Source organism: Coregonus clupeaformis, chromosome 9 (genome assembly GCF_020615455.1).
Source record: "Coregonus clupeaformis isolate EN_2021a chromosome 9, ASM2061545v1, whole genome shotgun sequence".
NCBI classification, from domain to species: Eukaryota; Metazoa; Chordata; class Actinopteri; order Salmoniformes; family Salmonidae; genus Coregonus; species Coregonus clupeaformis.
This window is the reverse complement of record NC_059200.1, coordinates 19,235,683-19,259,623: the sequence shown is the minus strand read 5'-3', so window position 1 is coordinate 19,259,623 and position 23,941 is coordinate 19,235,683. Positions and strand designations below refer to the sequence as shown.

The 23,941-nt window shown below is 45.8% G+C and overlaps 1 protein-coding gene across 1 annotated transcript in view; it reads right to left on the bottom strand.

Moving 5' to 3' along the window:
* LOC121574514 (CBP80/20-dependent translation initiation factor) overlaps positions 1–23,941 on the bottom strand; it is a 172,392-nt gene that overhangs the window by 6,173 nt on the left and 142,278 nt on the right. The window contains exon 12 of the mRNA XM_045222758.1: positions 20,908–21,063. Within this exon, the coding sequence (XP_045078693.1) occupies positions 20,908–21,063 (156 nt within the window). The remainder of the gene's footprint in view (positions 1–20,907; positions 21,064–23,941) is intronic.

The following is a 23,941-nucleotide window of genomic DNA, read 5'->3' as shown; positions in this document are numbered from 1 at the left end:
TATCTGAAATGGCACCCTATTTTCCTATACAGTGCACTACTTTTGACCAGGGCCCATGGGTCACTACTTTCAGATGCAGGCTGTATCTCCTAGCTTGGCCCTAGCTCAACCCTGAGGGAATTAGTTGGCTGCCTGCGAACAGATGGCCTGGGCCTCATCACTCCATACTGTGCCACGCTGCAGCACAGCGCCAAGACACCACTAAGCCTACCCTCCCTGAGCTCAGCTCCTGCAGTTTGTCTGTGTGCGTGTGTGTGAGTTTGTCTGTGTGTGTGTGTGCTAGAGAGAGGAGCATCAAACAGGATAGAGAGAGGAGCATCAGACAGGATAGAGAGGAGCATCAGACAGGATAGAGAGAGGACATCAGACAGGAAAGAAAGAGGACATCAGACAGGATAGAGAGAGGACATCAGACAGGATAGAGAGAGGACATCAGACAGGATAGAGAGAGCAGCATCAGAAAGGATATAGAGATGACAGACAGGACAGAGAGAGGACATCAAACAGGATAGAGAGAGGACCATCAGACAGGATATAGAGATGACATCAGACATAATAGAGAGGAGCATCAGACAGGATAGAGAGAGGAGCATCAGACAGGATAGAGAGAGGACATCAGACAGGATAGAGAGAGGAGCATCAGACAGGACAGAGAGAGGACATCACACAGGACAGAGAGAGGAGCATCAGACAGGATAGAGAGGAGCATCAGACAGGATAGAGAGAGGAGCATCAGACAGGATAGAGAGAGGTCATCAGACAGGATAGAGAGCAGCATCAGAAAGGATAGAGAGATTACATCAGACAGGATAGAGAGAGGAGCATCAGACAGGATAGAGAGAGGACCATCAGACAGGATATAGAGACGACATCAGACAGAATAGAGAGAGGACATCAGACAGAATAGAGAGAGGAGCATCAGACAGGACAGAGAGAGGAGCATCAGACAGGATAGAGAGAGGAGCATCAGACAGGATAGAGAGGAGCATCAGACAGGATAGAAAGAGGGGCATCAGACAGGATAGAGAGAGGAGCAACATACATGATAGAGAGAGGCCATCAGACAGGATAGAGAGAGGACATCAGACAGGATAGAGAGAGAAGCATCAGAAAGGATAGAGAGAGAAGCATCAGAAATGATAGAGAGAGGACATCAGACAGGACAGAGAGGACCATCAGACAGGATATAGAGACGACATCAGACATAATAGAGAGAGGACATCAGACATAATAGAGAGAGGACATCAGACAGGATAGAGAGAGGATCATCAGACAGGATCAAGAGAGAATCATTAGACAGGATCGAGACAGCAGCTTCAAACGCTAACCACTGCTGTTCAGTAAACACACTAGGCTACGGTACGATGCAGTACACTGTGGTGCGCTAGGGTAGAGAGGCTGTTTTCATCAATGGCACCATAAACACAGAGAGCAGCCTGAAGGCTGTCATTATGAGTGAGCAACAGTGTGTGTGTGTGTGTACATGTGTCTTAGCCTGAATATGTGTGTCTTTGTGTCAGTGTCTTATTTAGCCTGAATAATGATTCACACAAAATGATTTTGCGTACAGCAGTACAAAAGTCAAAGCATTGAAATAAAATGTTCTGTCACAATAAAGGACATCGCAATTGGTGAACATTTACACAGCAGAATGAGGCATTGTGAACCAACAAACATTACTCTCTCTGTGTTGAACAAAAATAAATACCTTTACTACCTGTAGCCTATACCAAGTTCAATCCAACAAGTCTAACAAATCACTTTACAAATCTCTCTTCTTCCACAAAACTGTCTCTAGCCTTGTAGTACATAAATCCACAAACTTGCTGTATACCATTCACCATGAACCAACTCCCTCTCCTTCCAACCCCCTTTAACAAGAACAGCAGAGTGCTTTGCCTGCTTGTTCCCCAGTCAGTGGATGTTCTATTGTTTGGCATCTGACCTCCACTACGTTGTATTGATTAGGACACACTGTAGAAAAAAGTTTTGCAATGGAAAATATAAATTCACATTTCTTATTGGACAAGTTCAGGTAATCCCTCCCTGTTTCAGTCCATTGTCTTCCGTTTGGTGCATAATGAACACAATTCTGCTCATGAATGTAAAATGTATGTACTCACTAACTGTAAGTCGCTCTGGATAAGAGCGTCTGCTAAATGACTAAAATGTAAAATGTAAAATGTAATGATGAACATAACTCTGCTCTGTCTGGGGTTATCTAATGAAGACAAGCAGACTGGAGCCTCACCCACGGGAGGAAAAGTGAGCAGAGGTACTGTGTGTGTTTTCTCAGAACGGGCGCTGAGACAGGCAGCTCTTTGTGAGGAGGAGGGGTCCTTCCAGAAAGATAGGAATGATCAAAGAGCCCAGGGAAGGCTTGGACACTGTCTGGGTCAGCCTGGCTGGGAGTTAAAATGGTTCTGGTCAAAGGTAGTTCACTATATGGGGAATAGGGTGCCACCCAGGAAACCACCCAACGCCGCATAGCAGCCTGGCCCCAGCACAGAGCTTTGACTTTCAACTCATTTATTGTTTCATACAGGGGGTAAAATAGCAGTATCCGCACAGTCAAAAGGTATACAATGTTGAGGTGGTGGGGTTAAATTAATACATTTTGGACCGAATAGTAGGGATCAAAATATAATAAATGGTGCGATTAGAACAACAGCTCTTCAGTTGGCCGTTTGTATACGCGATGTAGGACCGGTTGGGTCCCGCTTTAAATGACGCGCAGCTTATAAAGGCATCATAAACACTACATAAATGTGTTATAAATCATCTATAACCATATGTCATGCTTTATAAAGGGTTCATAAATGTGGCATAACTGTGTGACAACCACCAATGTCAAATGTGACATAACACACTGTCAAATATGACATAAACCTGTGCTTTATAACAGGTGGCATAAGCATTGCTTAGTAAGGGCCTTATAAATCATGTTAAATTGAGGCTTCACAAAGCATTTATTACCCTGTCATGCATCTTGGTAGAGCATTGCAACGGCAGGATATTGGGTTCGATTCCCGGGACCACCCATACGTAAAAATGTATTCACACATGACTATAAATCGCATTGGATAAAAGTGTCTGCTAAATTTGATATATTATATAATATTTCACTAAAACATTTCTAGGGTGGCCCAATCTCTTTGCCTCTTGGGTGCATAGTCAATATTGGACTGGACCTCAACTTCCCCCAGAACGCTGTGCTGCAGGAAGACACTCTAAAGTGCAGTCATGCACAGCAGAAAACATTGGACTTCAAAATCCGTTGAACTTCTGTTTTTTTCCAAAATTCTGATTTCTTGGTTTTGTTTTTCCAGGTTTCGGCTTTCATCAAGGTAAGTGTTTCTTGGTGTAACGTCGTCCCCAGGCTATTGCACACACAGCACATATAAGACTGGGATATCAACCATTCAAACATGGCCTTAGTGGGAGTGACCATAGAATTTTATAGGAGTGACCTTACTGAATAAAGCATTTGTCATCGTCTCTACTTAACAGTCAAAAAGTCATAATTATTGCTAAACCCTGCCCATCTCCACAATTTATCTTCTTAAAATGTGTTTTTAAACCTAACCCTAACTAATGAAGGTATAAGCTGAACGTCATTTAAAGCGGGACCGAAGTGGTAATCTTCTCAATGTCTCTTAACTCAATGTATGTTCCCCCCTGCTGCTGTCTTGGCTGGACCAGGTCAATTAGACTACCTGGATAAATGAAGGTTAAAAAAACTCTACCAACAACTTCTCTCTACTATATATTCTGTTAGGACAGACATTATCTAGAATATAGCAGTTCCACTGTGGGAGTTCCTGTCTATGGATGGAGTTGGAAGACAGGTCCATTTCCATCTAGGAGGTTAAGTGGTTAGATATATCTTTAAACACACACACACACACACACACACACACACACACACACACACACACACACACACACACACACACAGCAGGCCCAATTAAAGTGCCAATGAGCAGGCAGGCAGGGCAGGAGAGAAGGAGAACAGGCCTGGGGGCACACAGCTACATTACTCAGCCCCCACAGCTACAGTACTCAGCCCCCACAGCTACACTACTCAGCCCCCACAGCTACACTACTCAGCCCCCACAGCTACATTACTCAGCCCCCCACAGCTACACTACTCAGCCCCCCACAGCTACACTACTCAGCCCCCACAGCTACACTACTCAGTCCCCACAGCTACACTACTCAGCCCCCACAGCTACATTACTCAGCCCCCACAGCTACATTACTCAGCCCCCACAGCTACACTACTCAGCCCCCACAGCTACACTACTCAGCCCCCACAGCTACACTACTCAGCCCCCACAGCTACACTACTCAGCCCCCACAGCTACATTACTCAGCCCCCACAGCTACACTACTCAGCCCCCACAGCTACATTACTCAGCCCCCACAGCTACACTACTCAGCCCCCACAGCTACACTACTCAGCCCCCACGGCTACAGTACTCAGCCCCCACAGCTACATTACTCAGCCCCCACAGCTACATTACTCAGCCCCCACAGCTACATTACTCAGCCCCCACAGCTACACTACTCAGCCCACAACACTTTTTGTACATCGTCCCCCCATTTTAGGGGACCAAGAGTATTAGAACAAATTCACTTATACTCTGTGTGTGTGTGTGTGTGTGTGTGTGTGTGTGTGTGTGTGTGTGTGTGTGTGTGTGTATGTGTATACAGTACCAGTCAAAAGTTTGACACCTACTCATTCCAGGGTTTTTCTTTATTTTTACTATTTTCTACATTGTAGAATAATAGTGAAGACATCAAAACTATGAAATAACACATATTGAATCATGTAGTAAGTAATCATTTAGATTCTTCAAAGTAGCCACCCTTTGCCTTGATGACAGCTTTGCACACTCTTTGCAGCAATTCGACCATGAAGGCCTGATTCACACAGTCTCCTCTGAACAGTTGATGTTGAGATGTGTGTTACTTGAACTCTGTGAAGCATTTATTTGGGCTGCATTCTGAGGTGCAGTTTTCTCATTTTTATTAGGATCCCAATTAGCTAATGCCGTAACGTTAGCTAATCTTCCTTGGGTCCCACACCAATTAATAAGACATTACAAACAATTACAAATTAAGACTTTACAAACACTTAACAAGTAGACAATACAGACAATTAAAATACCTGACAGGTAACACATTCAACATTCAGTTGATGCTTTCTATTTCCTGTCCAATCACATGGTCTATCACATAAGATGGTCTTAGTTTTTTCTTAAAGGCTTATTTACTTTTTGCCTGAGAAATATGGATTGGTAAAGAGTTCCATTCAGCTATGGCTCTATATCTGAATGAAACTCTTTAACAATCCATATTTCTCAGGCAAAAAGTAAATAAACCTTCAAGAAAAAAATAACTATAATTAACTTAACCTCTGCAGCAGAGGTAATTCTGGGTCTTCCTTTCCTGTGGCGGTCCTCATGAGAGCCAGTTTCATGATAACGCTTGATGATTTTTGTGACTGCAATTGAGGAAACGTTCAAAGTTCTTGAAATGTTCCGTATTGACTGACCTTCATGTCTTAAAATAATGATGGACTGTCGTTTTTCTTTGCTTATTTGAGCTGTTCTTGCCATAATATGGACTTGGTCTTTTACCAAATAGGGCTATCGTCTGTATACCCCCCTACCTTGTCACAACACAACTGATTGGCTCAAACGCATAAAGAAAGAAAGAAATTCCACAAATTAACATTTAACAGGGCACACCTGTTAATTGAAATGCATTCCAGGTGACTACCTCATGAAGCTGGTTGAAAGAATGCCAAGAGTGTGCAAAGCTGTCAAATAAAAATGGAATGAGTAGGTGTCCAAACTTTTGACGGGTACTGTATATACGAACACACACCCACCCACACACACGCTGACCCCCTGCAGTACCTCCACGCAGACCCAATGTTGAATATCCCTGGTCTAGTAATTAAAATTGCAAAGTTAACATGAAGCAGAAATAGTAAAACCTTGTATATTTATGGATTAACTTTGGCAAGTTACTAAATGAAGCGTTGTGTCAACAGGTTTCTTAGCATGTTGTGGCAAAACACCCCAGAGTTGTCTATAATCAAAAGATCTATTGATTTTAGATTAAAAAGCAAGTGAACTCCAAGGGTTTAATGTCATACCAGTTTCCCAGTTGGGTCAATCAGTCAGAAAACATCAGCTGCTGAAGGGTATCTCACTATGTTCATGTGTGAGATGAATTCTAGGAAGGATTCCTGGCGAACTGCAGTAATTACTGAAGGCTTCTCATTCCTAGACTGTGCAGCACTGAGCAGCGGGACTGGGCATATAAACTGAGACATCCCACATAATGACATCCCTGGAGACCTACTAGACTGACGGTTGCCAAGCTCTAACGTTACTTACACCACAGCCAACCTGCATATGTGGCACAATTCCTCAACCCCCCCAGCCACCCCTCCCCCTCTCCCTCTCCCACCTCCTTTCCCAGGAACACTGAAACACTGACAACTCCCAGACGTCCACAAACATTCCGCTCCGGAATCCTGTGTGAATTCCGACATCATCCATTAAGGCGTTGCCACTTTCTGGCCTATGACCTCTATTCTCATTGGGAGGCTTTTCCTAGTAATACGTAGCAATACCACAAACACATATCATTGAGTCTTTCATATCATTCAATCAAACAAGGCTTAGCATTTTCTTAACTTTTATAATTGTGGTTGGTGAGGCAGTTCCACCTTAAAAATACATATTCGAAGGCCATTCATTCACACTGTCATTCATTCCAGGATTTAAATACTTACAGTATATACCATACAGTCTAGTACCTACCTATACACCTGTCATGTAGTTTTTTAGTACCTCCAGAGATACACATTCAACACACCTAAACCTGCTCTATCAGTCCATAGACAGCCAGCCAGCAAGCCAGCAAGCCAGCCAGCCAGAACATATAGGCTACATCACACCTGGCCTGCGTTTGGAACGAGTGTAATATGTAATCTGACAGACGTACACTGCCAGTGTCTACTCCAACCTGGAGTAGTGCTCTAACAGCCATCAGCCAGACCAGTGGCAGCATGTTGCTCTAACAGCCATCAGCCAGACCAGTGGCAGCATGTTGCTCTAACAGCCATCAGCCAGACCAGTGGCAGCATGTTGCTCTAACAGCCATCAGCCAGACCAGTGGCAGCATGTTGCTCTAACAGCCATCAGCCAGACCAGTGGCAGCATGTTGCTCTAACAGCCGTCAGCCAGACCAGTGGCAGCATGTTGCTCTAACAGCCGTCAGCCAGACCAGTGGCAGCATGTTGCTCTAACAGCCATCAGCCAGACCAGTGGCAGCATGTTGCTCTAACAGCCGTCAGCCAGACCAGTGGCAGCATGTTGCTCTAACAGCCATCAGCCAGACCAGTGGCAGCATGTTGCTCTAACAGCCATCAGCCAGACCAGTGGCAGCATGTTGCTCTAACAGCCATCAGCCAGACCAGTGGCAGCATGTTGCTCTAACAGCCATCAGCCAGACCAGTGGCAGCATGTTGCTCTAACAGCCATCAGCCAGACCAGTGGCAGCATGTTGCTCTAACAGCCGTCAGCCAGACCAGTGGCAGCATGTTTCTCTAACAGCCGTCAGCCAGACCAGTGGCAGCATGTTTTTATTTTTATTTTTTTATTTTTTTTTGGGGGGGGGGGAATGGATCAGCTTAATATTGCATATAGATTGTATCTTCTATCAATGTAATTGTCTGCATCACTTCCAATCCCCCATGTTTTTTTATTATTTTCTTATTTTTTATATATATACTCCCCTTTATTACTTTTCAACCCCACCATCCTTTCCCTACTTGGAGTAAATTAGTGAACAACAACGCCCAGGCCTCTACTTCCGGTCTATACTTACTATCTACACCTTATGGACAGAGTTAATTTTACAATAATTCTATTATATATATATATATATATATTTATTTTTTTGCTCCTGAACTTCTTCTAATCTCAACCTCTCCGATCATTTTCATGATGTCCATCCGGTTTGCTTCTTTATGCCATATCTTTCTAACTGTGCTCTTTCCCAAAAGCTCCCAACATACAACCTATATACTTATTATGGACACAGTATGCTTACATTATTAGCTATCTTTGTTATTATTTATTGTTATTTGTTATTAGTCCCATCCTTCAACTCCATTCAACACCTCCCATCTATCTCTTAACACCATCCATATAGGATTTCTATTTGCCATATATATTTCAACCGTACTGTGATGTTTTACAAAAGTTCTGAACCTTTCTATTCTCATTGCTTCTACAGATTGTGAATTAAAAATAAACATTTTTGCTAAAAGTATTATTATATTATTGATTGATTGACTATGACTTTTCAGATCACCCAGTAATGCTATCTGCAAGGTTAGTTCGAAGTAAATATTGCAATCCTTTAGCCATTCCTGGACCTGTGTCCAAAAACAAGCTACAATTGGACAGAACCAAAACAAATGATCTAATGATTCTGTCTCTTCACAGCAAAATCTGCAGAGCTGGGAAGATTGTATCCCCCATATAAATAACATTCTATTGGTAGCAAGAATTTTATATAATAATTTAAATTGAAAGATTCTAATTTTTGAATCCGGTGTCGTTTTGCGTGTCAGTTCATAAACACTATGCCATGGGATCGGTACGTCAAAGATCTCTTCCCAACTATTTTGCAATCTATATGGGACGGCTGTCAATCCTTTGGTCCTTAAGTGAAACTGATATACTTTTTTTATTTATCACAGTTTTCCTTAACCAATTATGTTCTTTAATGCAAAGCTGACAGACAAGTTCCTTACTTTCTCCCCCTTCCACTTTCCTCTTCCACTTTTGCGGTAAGGCTGCAATTATTTGGTTGTAATTTTGGGTAGAGCAGACATTTCCATATGTTTTTGTTAGCTGCATGTGCGACATAACTCCACCAGGAGATTATACCTTTTTTAAACATTCTGTCAAAAAATATAGTTTTTTTGTCAATTAGTAGATATGAATTTAACCACAATAGTTGTTGCATTATTTGTTCTGTCGTTTCTGGAGGATTAAATTGAAATTGCAACCAACTTTCTATGGCTTGTTTTAGAAATAGTGACATTTGGGAGATTATTTCCTTTTCAAACAACTGAAAGTGAGAGGTTGTAATCTGAATAAAGGGAAAAAGGCCTTTCTTGAACATTGGGTGAGACAATCTTACTAATTTGCTTGAGAACCAGTTCGGATTTAAGTATAACTTTTGGATGACTGAAGATTTTAGTGATAGGTCTAATGCTTTAATATTTAATAATTTCTGTCCTCCGAATTCATATTCATTATATAAATATGCTCTTTTAATTTTGTCTGGCTTGCCGTTCCAAATAAAATGGAATATTTTTTTCTCATATAATTAAAAAAACTGTTTGCTAGGCGTAGGCAAGACCATAAGCAAATAGGTAAACTGGGATAATACTAAAGAGTTAATCAGGGTGATTTTTCCACGAATTGACAGGTATTTTCCTTTCCATGGTAGTAAGATCTTATCTATTTTTGCTAACTTTCTATTAAAATTTATTGAAGTGAGATCATTTATTTCCTTTGGGATATGTATTCCGAGTATATCCACATCACCATCAGACCATTTTATTGGTAAACTACATGGTAATGTAAAAATTGTATTTTTTTGTGATCCAATACGTAATATAGTACATTTGTCATAATTTGGTTGTAATCCAGAGAGGTTAGAAAATGTATCTAGATCCTCTATGAGGCTGTGGAGGGATTCTAGTTGTGGATCTAAAAGAAAACATGAATCATCTGCGTACAATGACACCTTTGTTTTTAAGCCCTGTATTTCTAATCCTCTGATATTATTATTGGATCTGATTTTAATAGCTAACATCTCGATGGCCACAATAAATAGATATGCCGATAGTGGACAACCTTGTTTCACTCCTCTTGACAGTTTAAAACTTTCTGAGAAATAGCCATTATTTACTATTTTACACCTAGGGTTACTATACATGATTTTGACCCAATTTATAAGAGATTCTCCAAAATTGAAATGCTCCAGGCATTTATATATAAACCCCAGTCGAACTTTATCAAATGCCTTTTCGAAGTCTGCTATGAATAGCAGGCCTGGTTTCCCATATTTTCCATAGTGTTCTATTGTTTTCAATACTTGCCTTATATTATCTCCAATGTATCTTCCATGTAAAAAACAGCATGTTGCTCTAACAGCCAAAACACACAATCAAGTCTACATGAAAATGGCTAAAAAGCAACAAATTGGAAGTTTTGGAATGGCCTAGTCAGTCCAGACCTAATCCCAATAGAGATGTTGTGGCAGGACTTGAAACGACAAGTTCATGCTTCAAAACCCACAAATGTCACTGAGTTAAAGCAGTACTGCATGCAAGAGTGGGACAAAATTCTTCCACAGTGATGTAAGAGACTGATCAACAACTACAGGAAGCATTTGGTTGGAGACATTGTAGCTACAGGTGGCACAACCAGTTAAGAGTGTAAGGGGGCAATTACTTTCTCACAAGGGAATTGGGAGTTGCATAACTTTGTTAATTAAATAAAGTAAGTATCCATTTTTCTTGTTATTTGTAAACTCAGGTTCACTTTATCTAATATTAGGTTTCGGTTGAAGATCTGATAACATTCAGTATCAAAAAAATATGGACTCGGAGGGAGGGAGGGAGGGAGGCAGAGAAGCAGCTCTCACTCTCTCCTCACACTAGCCCCATGACATGTTACTGCATCGTCAATGGCTAGAAGTAGGAATATGGAGACTAATTACTAGCCTGGTCCCAGATCTGTTTTGTACTGTCTTTCACAACACCTATTGTCATTGTTTGACATGACATCAACTAGAAGTTGGCTATACAGCACAAATAGATCTGGGACCAGGCTATGATAGGCTAAATGCTGTACTGTCTGGTGGCTTTTCTAGTAATTGATTTCACTCTAACCATTCATCTAAACCCTCCATTCTCCTCTCACTGTCTGTTTTTGCTGGTCTGTGTCTCGAACACTTCTGCTTTCTCTACCGGATAAGCCCCAGATTATTACCGCGTCTGTCTGTGGTCTCTGGTTCCTATGGAAACGGACTGAGCCATTGTGACAGACCCCCTCCGCTGATGGGAATTTGAACTCTGAGGTGAGGCAGGTGTCACCGGAATTATCTTCCCCCTTTAGTTTTTTTTTCCAATTACCCAGAGTGCTATGCTGTGCTGTGGGATGGATGGATGGATGGATGGATGGAGCGGCCCTCTGAATAAGGAAGCTTTGTTATTGTAGCAAATTACTGGTTGAGGATATATCCACATAGCATGTGTGACACACCCAGTCACAGAGACAACAGTCTGTTCCAATATCCACACTAGAAATAATGGCCAGGCTCTAAGTGGTATTGCTAGAGTGGATATTGGAAGATAGCCAACATTATAGTATGTAGATTAGATGGCTACATAATTGAGCAGTGAGTAGAGGTGGAATGTCCGTGTGTGTGCTCAACTCTCCGAGACAGGTGTATATGGGACAAAGCAACACCCTAAACAGTTCTCCAGGTGGAGGTGTGTTAATGTATGGTGGTAGACAGGTGGAGGTGTGGTAGACAGGTGGAGGTGTGTTAGTGTATGGTGGTAGACAGGTAGAGGTGTGTTAGTGTATGGTGGTAGACAGGTAGAGGTGTGGTAGTGTATGGTGGTAGACAGGTAGAGGTGTGTTAGTGTATGGTGGTAGACAGGTAGAGGTGTGTTAGTGTATGGTGGTAGACAGGTAGAGGTGTGTTAGTGTATGGTGGTAGACAGGTAGAGGTGTGGTAGTGTATGGTGGTAGACAGGTAGAGGTGTGTTAGTGTATGGTGGTAGACAGGTAGAGGTGTGTTAGTGTATGGTGGTAGACAGGTAGAGGTGTGTTAGTGTATGGTGGTAGACAGGTAGAGGTGTGGTAGTGTATGGTGGTAGACAGGTAGAGGTGTGTTAGTGTATGGTGGTAGACAGGTAGAGGTGTGTTAGTGTATGGTGGTAGACAGGTGGAGGTGTGTTAGTGTATGGTGGTAGACAGGTAGAGGTGTGTTAGTGTATGGTGGTAGACAGGTGGAGGTGTGTTAGTGTATGGTGGTAGACAGGTAGAGGTGTGGTAGTGTATGGTGGTAGACAGGTAGAGGTGTGTTAGTGTATGGTGGTAGACAGGTAGAGGTGTGTTAGTGTATGGTGGTAGACAGGTGGAGGTGTGTTAGTGTATGGTGGTAGACAGGTAGAGGTGTGTTAGTGTATGGTGGTAGACAGGTGGAGGTGTGGTAGACAGGTAGAGGTGTGTTAGTGTATGGTGGTAGACAGGTGGAGGTGTGGTAGACAGGTAGAGGTGTGTTAGTGTATGGTGGTAGACAGGTGGAGGTGTGGTAGACAGGTAGAGGTGTGTTAGTGTATGGTGGTAGACAGGTAGAGGTGTGTTAGTGTATGGTGGTAGACAGGTGGAGGTGTGGTAGACAGGTAGAGGTGTGTTAGTGTATGGTGGTAGACAGGTGGAGGTGTGGTAGACAGGTAGAGGTGTGTTAGTGTATGGTGGTAGACAGGTAGAGGTGTGTTAGTGTATGGTGGTAGACAGGTAGAGGGGTGTTAGTGTATGGTGGTAGACAGGTAGAGGTGTGTTAGTGTATGGTGGTAGACAGGTGGAGGTGTGGTAGACAGGTAGAGGTGTGTTAGTGTATGGTGATAGACAGGTAGAGGTGTGTTAGTGTATGGTGGTAGACAGGTGGAGGTGTGTTAGTGTATGGTGGTAGACAGGTAGAGGTGTGGTAGTGTATGGTGGTAGACAGGTAGAGGTGTGGTAGTGTATGGTGGTAGACAGGTAGAGGTGTGTTAGTGTATGGTGGTAGACAGGTAGAGGTGTGTTAGTGTATGGTGGTAGACAGGTGGAGGGGTGTTAGTGTATGGTGGTAGACAGGTAGAGGTGTGTTAGTGTATGGTGGTAGACAGGTAGAGGTGTGTTAGTGTATGGTGGTAGACAGGTAGAGGTGTGGTAGACAGGTAGAGGTGTGTTAGTGTATGGTGGTAGACAGGTAGAGGTGTGTTAGTGTATGGTGGTAGACAGGTAGAGGGGTGTTAGTGTATGGTGGTAGACAGGTGGAGGTGTGTTAGTGTATGGTGGTAGACAGGTGGAGGTGTGGTAGACAGGTAGAGGTGTGTTAGTGTATGGTGATAGACAGGTAGAGGTGTGTTAGTGTATGGTGGTAGACAGGTAGAGGTGTGTTAGTGTATGGTGGTAGACAGGTGGAGGGGTGTTAGTGTATGGTGGTAGACAGGTGGAGGTGTGGTAGTGTATGGTGGTAGACAGGTAGAGGTGTGTTAGTGTATGGTGGTAGACAGGTAGAGGTGTGGTAGTGTATGGTGGTAGACAGGTAGAGGTGTGGTAGTGTATGGTGGTAGACAGGTAGAGGTGTGTTAGTGTATGGTGGTAGACAGGTAGAGGTGTGTTAGTGTATGGTGGTAGACAGGTAGAGGTGTGTTAGTGTATGGTGGTAGACAGGTAGAGGTGTGGTAGTGTATGGTGGTAGACAGGTAGAGGTGTGTTAGTGTATGGTGGTAGACAGGTAGAGGTGTGTTAGTGTATGGTGGTAGACAGGTAGAGGTGTGTTAGTGTATGGTGGTAGACAGGTAGAGGTGTGGTAGACAGGTGGAGGTGTGTTAGTGTATGGTGGTAGACAGGTAGAGGTGTGTTAGTGTATGGTGGTAGACAGGTGGAGGTGTGTTAGTGTATGGTGGTAGACAGGTAGAGGTGTGTTAGTGTATGGTGGTAGACAGGTAGAGGTGTGTTAGTGTATGGTGGTAGACAGGTGGAGGTGTGTTAGTGTATGGTGGTAGACAGGTGGAGGTGTGTTAGTGTATGTGGTAGACAGGTAGAGGTGTGGTAGTGTATGGTGGTAGACAGGTGGAGGTGTGTTAGTGTATGGTGGTAGACAGGTGGAGGTGTGTTAGTGTATGGTGGTAGACAGGTGGAGGTGTGGTAGACAGGTAGAGGTGTGTTAGTGTATGGTGATAGACAGGTAGAGGTGTGTTAGTGTATGGTGGTAGACAGGTGGAGGTGTGTTAGTGTATGGTGGTAGACAGGTAGAGGTGTGTTAGTGTATGGTGGTAGACAGGTAGAGGTGTGTTAGTGTATGGTGGTAGACAGGTAGAGGTGTGTTAGTGTATGGTGGTAGACAGGTAGAGGTGTGTTAGTGTATGGTGGTAGACAGGTAGAGGGGTGTTAGTGTATGGTGGTAGACAGGTGGAGGTGTGGTAGTGTATGGTGGTAGACAGGTAGAGGTGTGTTAGTGTATGGTGGTAGACAGGTGGAGGGGTGTTAGTGTATGGTGGTAGACAGGTAGAGGTGTGTTAGTGTATGGTGGTAGACAGGTAGAGGTGTGGTAGACAGGTAGAGGTGTGTTAGTGTATGGTGGTAGACAGGTAGAGGTGTGTTAGTGTATGGTGGTAGACAGGTGGAGGTGTGTTAGTGTATGGTGGTAGACAGGTGGAGGGGTGTTAGTGTATGGTGGTAGACAGGTAGAGGTGTGTTAGTGTATGGTGGTAGACAGGTGGAGGTGTGTTAGTGTATGGTGGTAGACAGGTAGAGGTGTGGTAGACAGGTAGAGGTGTGTTAGTGTATGGTGGTAAACAGGTAGAGGTGTGGTAGACAGGTAGAGGTGTGTTAGTGTATGGTGGTAGACAGGTAGAGGTGTGTTAGTGTATGGTGGTAGACAGGTAGAGGTGTGGTAGACAGGTGGAGGTGTGTTAGTGTATGGTGGTAGACAGGTAGAGGTGTGGTAGTGTATGGTGGTAGACAGGTAGAGGTGTGTTAGTGTATGGTGGTAGACAGGTGGAGGTGTGGTAGTGTATGGTGGTAGACAGGTAGAGGTGTGTTAGTGTATGGTGGTAGACAGGTAGAGGTGTGGTAGACAGGTAGAGGTGTGTTAGTGTATGGTGGTAGACAGGTAGAGGTGTGTTAGTGTATGGTGGTAGACAGGTAGAGGTGTGGTAGACAGGTGGAGGTGTGTTAGTGTATGGTGGTAGACAGGTAGAGGTGTGTTAGTGTATGGTGGTAGACAGGTAGAGGTGTGTTAGTGTATGGTGGTAGACAGGTAGAGGTGTGTTAGTGTATGGTGGTAGACAGGTGGAGGTGTGTTAGTGTATGGTGGTAGACAGGTAGAGGTGTGGTAGTGTATGGTGGTAGACAGGTAGAGGTGTGTTAGTGTATGGTGGTAGACAGGTGGAGGTGTGTTAGTGTATGGTGGTAGACAGGTAGAGGGGTGTTAGTGTATGGTGGTAGACAGGTAGAGGTGTGTTAGTGTATGGTGGTAGACAGGTGGAGGTGTGTTAGTGTATGGTGGTAGACAGGTGGAGGTGTGTTAGTGTATGGTGGTAGACAGGTAGAGGTGTGTTAGTGTATGGTGGTAGACAGGTAGAGGTGTGTTAGTGTATGGTGGTAGACAGGTAGAGGTGTGTTAGTGTATGGTGGTAGACAGGTAGAGGTGTGTTAGTGTATGGTGGTAGACAGGTGGAGGTGTGGTAGACAGGTAGAGGTGTGTTAGTGTATGGTGGTAGACAGGTAGAGGTGTGGTAGACAGGTAGAGGTGTGTTAGTGTATGGTGGTAGACAGGTAGAGGTGTGTTAGTGTATGGTGGTAGACAGGTAGAGGTGTGTTAGTGTATGGTGGTAGACAGGTAGAGGTGTGTTAGTGTATGGTGGTAGACAGGTGGAGGTGTGGTAGACAGGTGGAGGTGTGTTAGTGTATGGTGGTAGACAGGTAGAGGTGTGGTAGTGTATGGTGGTAGACAGGTAGAGGTGTGTTAGTGTATGGTGGTAGACAGGTGGAGGTGTGTTAGTGCATGGTGGTAGACAGGTGGAGGTGTGGTAGACAGGTAGAGGTGTGTTAGTGTATGGTGGTAGACAGGTAGAGGTGTGTTAGTGTATGGTGGTAGACAGGTGGAGGTGTGGTAGTGTATGGTGGTAGACAGGTAGAGGTGTGGTAGTGTATGGTGGTAGACAGGTAGAGGTGTGTTAGTGTATGGTGGTAGACAGGTGGAGGTGTGGTAGACAGGTGGAGGTGTGTTAGTGTATGGTGGTAGACAGGTAGAGGTGTGTTAGTGTATGGTGGTAGACAGGTGGAGGGGTGTTAGTGTATGGTGGTAGACAGGTAGAGGTGTGTTAGTGTATGGTGGTAGACAGGTGGAGGTGTGTTAGTGTATGGTGGTAGACAGGTAGAGGTGTGTTAGTGTATGGTGGTAGACAGGTAGAGGTGTGTTAGTGTATGGTGGTAGACAGGTAGAGGTGTGGTAGTGTATGGTGGTAGACAGGTGGAGGGGTGTTAGTGTATGGTGGTAGACAGGTAGAGGTGTGTTAGTGTATGGTGGTAGACAGGTAGAGGTGTGTTAGTGTATGGTGGTAGACAGGTAGAGGTGTGGTAGTATATGGTGGTAGACAGGTAGAGGTGTGTTAGTGTATGGTGGTAGACAGGTGGAGGTGTGTTAGTGTATGGTGGTAGACAGGTAGAGGTGTGTTAGTGTATGGTGGTAGACAGGTAGAGGTGTGTTAGTGTATGGTGGTAGACAGGTAGAGGTGTGGTAGTATATGGTGGTAGACAGGTAGAGGTGTGTTAGTGTATGGTGGTAGACAGGTGGAGGTGTGTTAGTGTATGGTGGTAGACAGGTGGAGGTGTGGTAGACAGGTAGAGGTGTGTTAGTGTATGGTGGTAGACAGGTAGAGGTGTGTTAGTGTATGGTGGTAGACAGGTGGAGGTGTGGTAGTGTATGGTGGTAGACAGGTAGAGGTGTGTTAGTGTATGGTGGTAGACAGGTAGAGGTGTGTTAGTGTATGGTGGTAGACAGGTAGAGGTGTGGTAGTGTATGGTGGTAGACAGGTGGAGGGGTGTTAGTGTATGGTGGTAGACAGGTAGAGGTGTGTTAGTGTATGGTGGTAGACAGGTAGAGGTGTGTTAGTGTATGGTGGTAGACAGGTAGAGGTGTGGTAGTATATGGTGGTAGACAGGTAGAGGTGTGTTAGTGTATGGTGGTAGACAGGTGGAGGTGTGTTAATGTATGGTGGTAGACAGGTAGAGGTGTGGTAGACAGGTAGAGGTGTGTTAGTGTATGGTGGTAGACAGGTAGAGGTGTGGTAGACAGGTAGAGGTGTGTTAGTGTATGGTGGTAGACAGGTAGAGGTGTGTTAGTGTATGGTGGTAGACAGGTAGAGGTGTGGTAGACAGGTGGAGGTGTGTTAGTGTATGGTGGTAGACAGGTGGAGGTGTGTTAGTGTATGGTGGTAGACAGGTAGAGGTGTGTTAGTGTATGGTGGTAGACAGGTAGAGGTGTGTTAGTGTATGGTGGTAGACAGGTGGAGGTGTGTTAGTGTATGGTGGTAGACAGGTGGAGGGGTGTTAGTGTATGGTGGTAGACAGGTAGAGGTGTGGTAGTGTATGGTGGTAGACAGGTAGAGGTGTGTTAGTGTATGGTGGTAGACAGGTGGAGGTGTGTTAGTGTATGGTGGTAGACAGGTGGAGGTGTGTTAGTGTATGGTGGTAGACAGGTGGAGGTGTGTTAGTGTATGGTGGTAGACAGGTAGAGGTGTGTTAGTGTATGGTGGTAGACAGGTGGAGGTGTGGTAGACAGGTAGAGGTGTGTTAGTGTATGGTGGTAGACAGGTAGAGGTGTGTTAGTGTATGGTGGTAGACAGGTGGAGGTGTGTTAGTGTATGGTGGTAGACAGGTGGAGGTGTGGTAGACAGGTGGAGGTGTGTTAGTGTATGGTGGTAGACAGGTAGAGGTGTGGTAGTGTATGGTGGTAGACAGGTGGAGGTGTGTTAGTGTATGGTGGTAGACAGGTAGAGGTGTGTTAGTGTATGGTGGTAGACAGGTGGAGGTGTGTTAGTGTATGGTGGTAGACAGGTAGAGGTGTGTTAGTGTATGGTGGTAGACAGGTAGAGGTGTGTTAGTGTATGGTGGTAGACAGGTAGAGGTGTGTTAGTGTATGGTGGTAGACAGGTAGAGGTGTGTTAGTGTATGGTGGTAGACAGGTAGAGGTGTGTTAGTGTATGGTGGTAGACAGGTAGAGGTGTGTTAGTGTATGGTGGTAGACAGGTAGAGGTGTGTTAGTGTATGGTGGTAGACAGGTGGAGGTGTGGTAGACAGGTAGAGGGGTGTTAGTGTATGGTGGTAGACAGGTAGAGGTGTGGTAGACAGGTAGAGGGGTGTTAGTGTATGGTGGTAGACAGGTAGAGGTGTGTTAGTGTATGGTGGTAGACAGGTAGAGGTGTGGTAGACAGGTAGAGGGGTGTTAGTGTATGGTGGTAGACAGGTGGAGGTGTGTTAGTGTATGGTGGTAGACAGGTGGAGGTGTGGTAGACAGGTAGAGGTGTGTTAGTGTATGGTGGTAGACAGGTGGAGGTGTGGTAGACAGGTAGAGGTGTGTTAGTGTATGGTGGTAGACAGGTGGAGGTGTGGTAGACAGGTAGAGGTGTGTTAGTGTATGGTGGTAGACAGGTAGAGGTGTGGTAGACAGGTGGAGGTGTGTTAGTGTATGGTGGTAGACAGGTAGAGGTGTGTTAGTGTATGGTGGTAGACAGGTGGAGGTGTGTTAGTGTATGGTGGTAGACAGGTAGAGGTGTGTTAGTGTATGGTGGTAGACAGGTAGAGGTGTGTTAGTGTATGGTGGTAGACAGGTGGAGGTGTGTTAGTGTATGGTGGTAGACAGGTGGAGGTGTGTTAGTGTATGGTGGTAGACAGGTGGAGGTGTGTTAGTGTATGGTGGTAGACAGGTGGAGGTGTGGTAGTGTATGGTGGTGGTAGACAGGTAGAGGTGTGGTAGTGTATGGTGGTAGACAGGTAGAGGTGTGTTAGTGTATGGTGGTAGACAGGTGGAGGTGTGTTAGTGTATGGTGGTAGACAGGTGGAGGTGTGTTAGTGTATGGTGGTAGACAGGTAGAGGTGTGGTAGACAGGTAGAGGTGTGTTAGTGTATGGTGGTAGACAGGTGGAGGTGTGTTAGTGTATGGTGGTAGACAGGTGGAGGTGTGGTAGACAGGTAGAGGTGTGTTAGTGTATGGTGGTAGACAGGTAGAGGTGTGTTAGTGTATGGTGGTAGACAGGTGGAGGGGTGTTAGTGTATGGTGGTAGACAGGTAGAGGTGTGTTAGTGTATGGTGGTAGACAGGTAGAGGTGTGGTAGACAGGTAGAGGTGTGGTAGTGTATGGTGGTAGACAGGTAGAGGTGTGTTAGTGTATGGTGGTAGACAGGTAGAGGTGTGTTAGTGTATGGTGGTAGACAGGTAGAGGTGTGTTAGTGTATGGTGGTAGACAGGTAGAGGTGTGTTAGTGTATGGTGGTAGACAGGTAGAGGTGTGGTAGTGTATGGTGGTAGACAGGTGGAGGTGTGTTAGTGTATGGTGGTAGACAGGTAGAGGTGTGTTAGTGTATGGTGGTAGACAGGTAGAGGTGTGTTAGTGTATGGTGGTAGACAGGTGGAGGTGTGTTAGTGTATGGTGGTAGACAGGTAGAGGTGTGTTATTGTATGGTGGTAGACAGGTAGAGGTGTGTTAGTGTATGGTGGTAGACAGGTGGAGGTGTGTTAGTGTATGGTGGTAGACAGGTAGAGGTGTGTTAGTGTATGGTGGTAGACAGGTAGAGGTGTGTTAGTGTATGGTGGTAGACAGGTAGAGGTGTGTTAGTGTATGGTGGTAGACAGGTGGAGGTGTGGTAGACAGGTAGAGGGGTGTTAGTGTATGGTGGTAGACAGGTAGAGGTGTGGTAGACAGGTAGAGGGGTGTTAGTGTATGGTGGTAGACAGGTAGAGGTGTGTTAGTGTATGGTGGTAGACAGGTAGAGGTGTGGTAGACAGGTAGAGGTGTGTTAGTGTATGGTGGTAGACAGGTAGAGGTGTGGTAGACAGGTAGAGGTGTGTTAGTGTATGGTGGTAGACAGGTAGAGGTGTGGTAGACAGGTAGAGGGGTGTTAGTGTATGGTGGTAGACAGGTAGAGGTGTGTTAGTGTATGGTGGTAGACAGGTGGAGGTGTGTTAGTGTATGGTGGTAGACAGGTAGAGGTGTGTTAGTGTATGGTGGTAGACAGGTAGAGGTGTGGTAGACAGGTAGAGGTGTGTTAGTGTATGGTGGTAGACAGGTGGAGGTGTGTTAGTGTATGGTGGTAGACAGGTGGAGGTGTGTTAGTGTATGGTGGTAGACAGGTAGAGGTGTGTTAGTGTATGGTGGTAGACAGGTGGAGGTGTGTTAGTGTATGGTGGTAGACAGGTGGAGGTGTGTTAGTGTATGGTGGTAGACAGGTAGAGGTGTGTTAGTGTATGGTGGTAGACAGGTGGAGGTGTGTTAGTGTATGGTGGTAGACAGGTAGAGGGGTGTTAGTGTATGGTGGTAGACAGGTGGAGGTGTGTTAGTGTATGGTGGTAGACAGGTAGAGGTGTGTTAGTGTATGGTGGTAGACAGGTAGAGGTGTGGTAGACAGGTAGAGGTGTGTTAGTGTATGGTGGTAGACAGGTGGAGGTGTGTTAGTGTATGGTGGTAGACAGGTGGAGGTGTGTTAGTGTATGGTGGTAGACAGGTAGAGGTGTGGTAGTGTATGGTGGTAGACAGGTAGAGGTGTGGTAGTGTATGGTGGTAGACAGGTGGAGGTGTGTTAGTGTATGGTGGTAGACAGGTAGAGGTGTGTTAGTGTATGGTGGTAGACAGGTAGAGGTGTGTTAGTGTATGGTGGTAGACAGGTGGAGGTGTGTTAGTGTATGGTGGTAGACAGGTAGAGGTGTGTTAGTGTATGGTGGTAGACAGGTAGAGGTGTGTTAGTGTATGGTGGTAGACAGGTGGAGGTGTGTAGGTGTGCAGGGAACAGGGTACTAACCTCTCTGAGACAGGTGTATATAGGACAGACCAACACCCTAAACGGTTCTCCAGCACTGGACCTCATGGTTCCAAACACCTCACACAGAAAGGTGATGAATCCCAACCAACGCTCCACGTCAGACGCCTGCAGCTCCACCCGACGAGAAAAGTCCTTCTGCAGAGGACAGAGACAGGGGTGAATACAATATTAACACAACACAAAGACACTGCAAAAAACAAACTAGGGCACAGCGTATAGCTTCAGCAAGTCTTTCTGTAGGGGCTAGAGACAGGAGAGAAAACAATGTAACTCAGAAGTTCACCAGAGTTGAGACTGAGATGTGACGCAGATCATATCTGATATCAACTGCTTTTAAAACATCCCTTACCATACCAAACCCACATCAGTCTACTCTACTCTACTTAAAGTATATACACTGTCATTGTGCAACTGGGTCTGGGAGGCAGAGAATCTGCTGGGAATGAATGATTCACTCATAGAAAGACACGAAGACAGCAAACACAGTCTCCTACAGTATGTTAACAAATAGCAGTCAGTCTTCTATAGAGCTCTTCTACAGAGAGAGAAGAGAAGCACGTCTGGTTGGGTTATAGGGTGGCATCTTTGGCTGTACAACCCAACGGAAGAGTGGAACACAAAACATGAACACCGCTGCTCTAAGCATGATTCTGTTTGTCAATGAGGAGGTAAAGAAGAGGTGGTAACTGGTTATGACTGTTCTCCTACACACACAGTTGTATGGTCCAGTACCAGTCCAGTTGTATGGTGCAGTACCAGTCCAGTTGTATGTTGCAGTACCAGTCCAGTTGTATGGTCCAGTACCAGTCCAGTTGTATGGTGCAGTACCAGTCCAGTTGTATGGTGCAGTACCAGTCCAGTTGTATGGTGCAGTACCAGTCCAGTTGTATGGTGCAGTACCAGTCCAGTTGTATGGTGCAGTACCAGTCCAGTTGTATGGTGCAGTACCAGTCCAGTTGTATGGTCCAGTACCAGTCCAGTTGTATGGTGCAGTACCAGTCCAGTTGTATGGTGCAGTACCAGTCCAGTTGTATGGTGCAGTACCAGTCCAGTTGTATGGTGCAGTACCAGTCCAGTTGTATGGTGCAGTACCAGTCCAGTTGTATGGTGCAGTACCAGTCCAGTTGTATGGTCCAGTACCAGTCCAGTTGTATGGTGCAGTACCAGTCCAGTTGTATGGTGCAGTACCAGTCCAGTTGTATGGTGCAGTACCAGTCCAGTTGTATGGTGCAGTACCAGTCCAGTTGTATGGTGCAGTACCAGTCCAGTTGTATGGTCCAGTACCAGTCCAGTTGTATGGTGCAGTACCAGTCCAGTTGTATGGTGCAGTACCAGTCCAGTTGTATGGTCCAGTACCAGTCCAGTTGTATGGTCCAGTACCAGTCCAGTTGTATGGTGCAGTACCAGTCCAGTTGTATGGTGCAGTACCAGTCCAGTTGTATGGTCCAGTACCAGTCCAGTTGTATGGTGCAGTACCAGTCCAGTGGTGAGACAGTCAAATGTAGGAAGGCATCCGATGGTCGAAAAAAACATAATTCAAAACCACTAAAGTGGGAAAAGGTTTATAAATCCATTTAATGTTCATGTCTTAGTGGGCAAAACATTTGCATAAAAATACTAACCGTTGTGGGTGTTGCATGTTTCCTTCTTTTAACTTGGCTAATTGATAATAACGACACTTTATATCAACTTGACAATGAGAAAGTTCAGCATGAAAACATGCTGGGAAAAAACATTTAATTCAAGTTAAACAATCTGTGCAGAGCCGTCTAAACAGCTGAGGTTGATGCAGGTTAATGGTCATTATGCATTTATACAGAGATGACATAAGGAGGGAGATATAGGAGTTTAACATTACATGCCTGGCTCCTGTAGATGACAGAGAAACTGAGTGGCTGAAGTCTCAGTGTAGCGCTGCATCAAACACACACAAACACAGCTATGAATTGCACGCACGTACACACTCGGTGGTCGGCGAGCCGTGCCAGATGGGACAGGAAGTTCTCTGTTAGACGGGAGGGGAGGGGGGGGGGGCGGGTTACAACGTGACACCAGGGGGAGGAAACAAGCCTAGCACTCGCTTCCTAAAAAGACAGCTACGGGCGCTTAGCACCCAGCCGACAAACCAAACCATTGCCTGGCTACACACACACTGAACACTGTAGGGACGTCAGAGAGGGGGAGAGGGGGATAGGGGGAGTGAGAGGGGGAGAGGGGAGTGAGATGGGGAGAGGAGGGGAGACAGGGGAGTGAGAGGGGGAAGGAGGGTAGAGAGGGGGAGTGAGAGGAGGAAGGAGGGTAGAGAGGGGGAGAGGGAGGGGGAGTGAGAGGGGAAGGAGGGTAGAGAGGGGGAGTGAGAGGGGGAAGGAGGGTAGAGAGGGGGAGAGGAGGGGGAGTGAGAGGGGGAAGGAGGGTAGAGAGGGAGTGAGAGGAGGAAGGAGGGTAGAGAGGGGGAGAGGAGGGGGAGTGAGAGGGGAAGGAGGGTAGAGAGGGGGAGTGAGAGGGGAAGGAGGGTAGAGAGGGGGAGAGGAGGGGGAGTGAGAGGGGGAAGGAGGGTAGAGAGGGGAGAGGAGGGGGGAGTGAGAGGAGGAAGGAGGGTAGAGAGGGGGAGTGAGAGGGGGAAGGAGGGTAGAGAGGGGGAGAGGAGGGGGGGAGTGAGAGGGGGAAGGAGGGTAGAGAGGGGGAGAGGAGGGGGAGTGAGAGGGGGAAGGAGGGTGGAGGGGGGAGTGAGAGGGGGAAGGGGGGTAGAGAGGGGGAGAGGAGGGGGGGAGTGAGAGGAGGAAGGAGGGTAGAGAGGGGGAGTGAGAGGGGGAAAGGGGTAGAGAGGAGGAGAGGAGGAAAGCGAGGGGGTGAGGAGGGTAGAGAGGTGGAGAGGAGGGGGGGAGTGAGAGGGGGAAGGAGGGTAGAGAGGGGGATGGGGGGAGGGGAGTGAGAGGGGAAGAGGAGGGTAGAGAGCAAAATCAAAAGTATTTGAGGAAGGGTGTCAATGATAAGAAGTTCATGAATAACATGG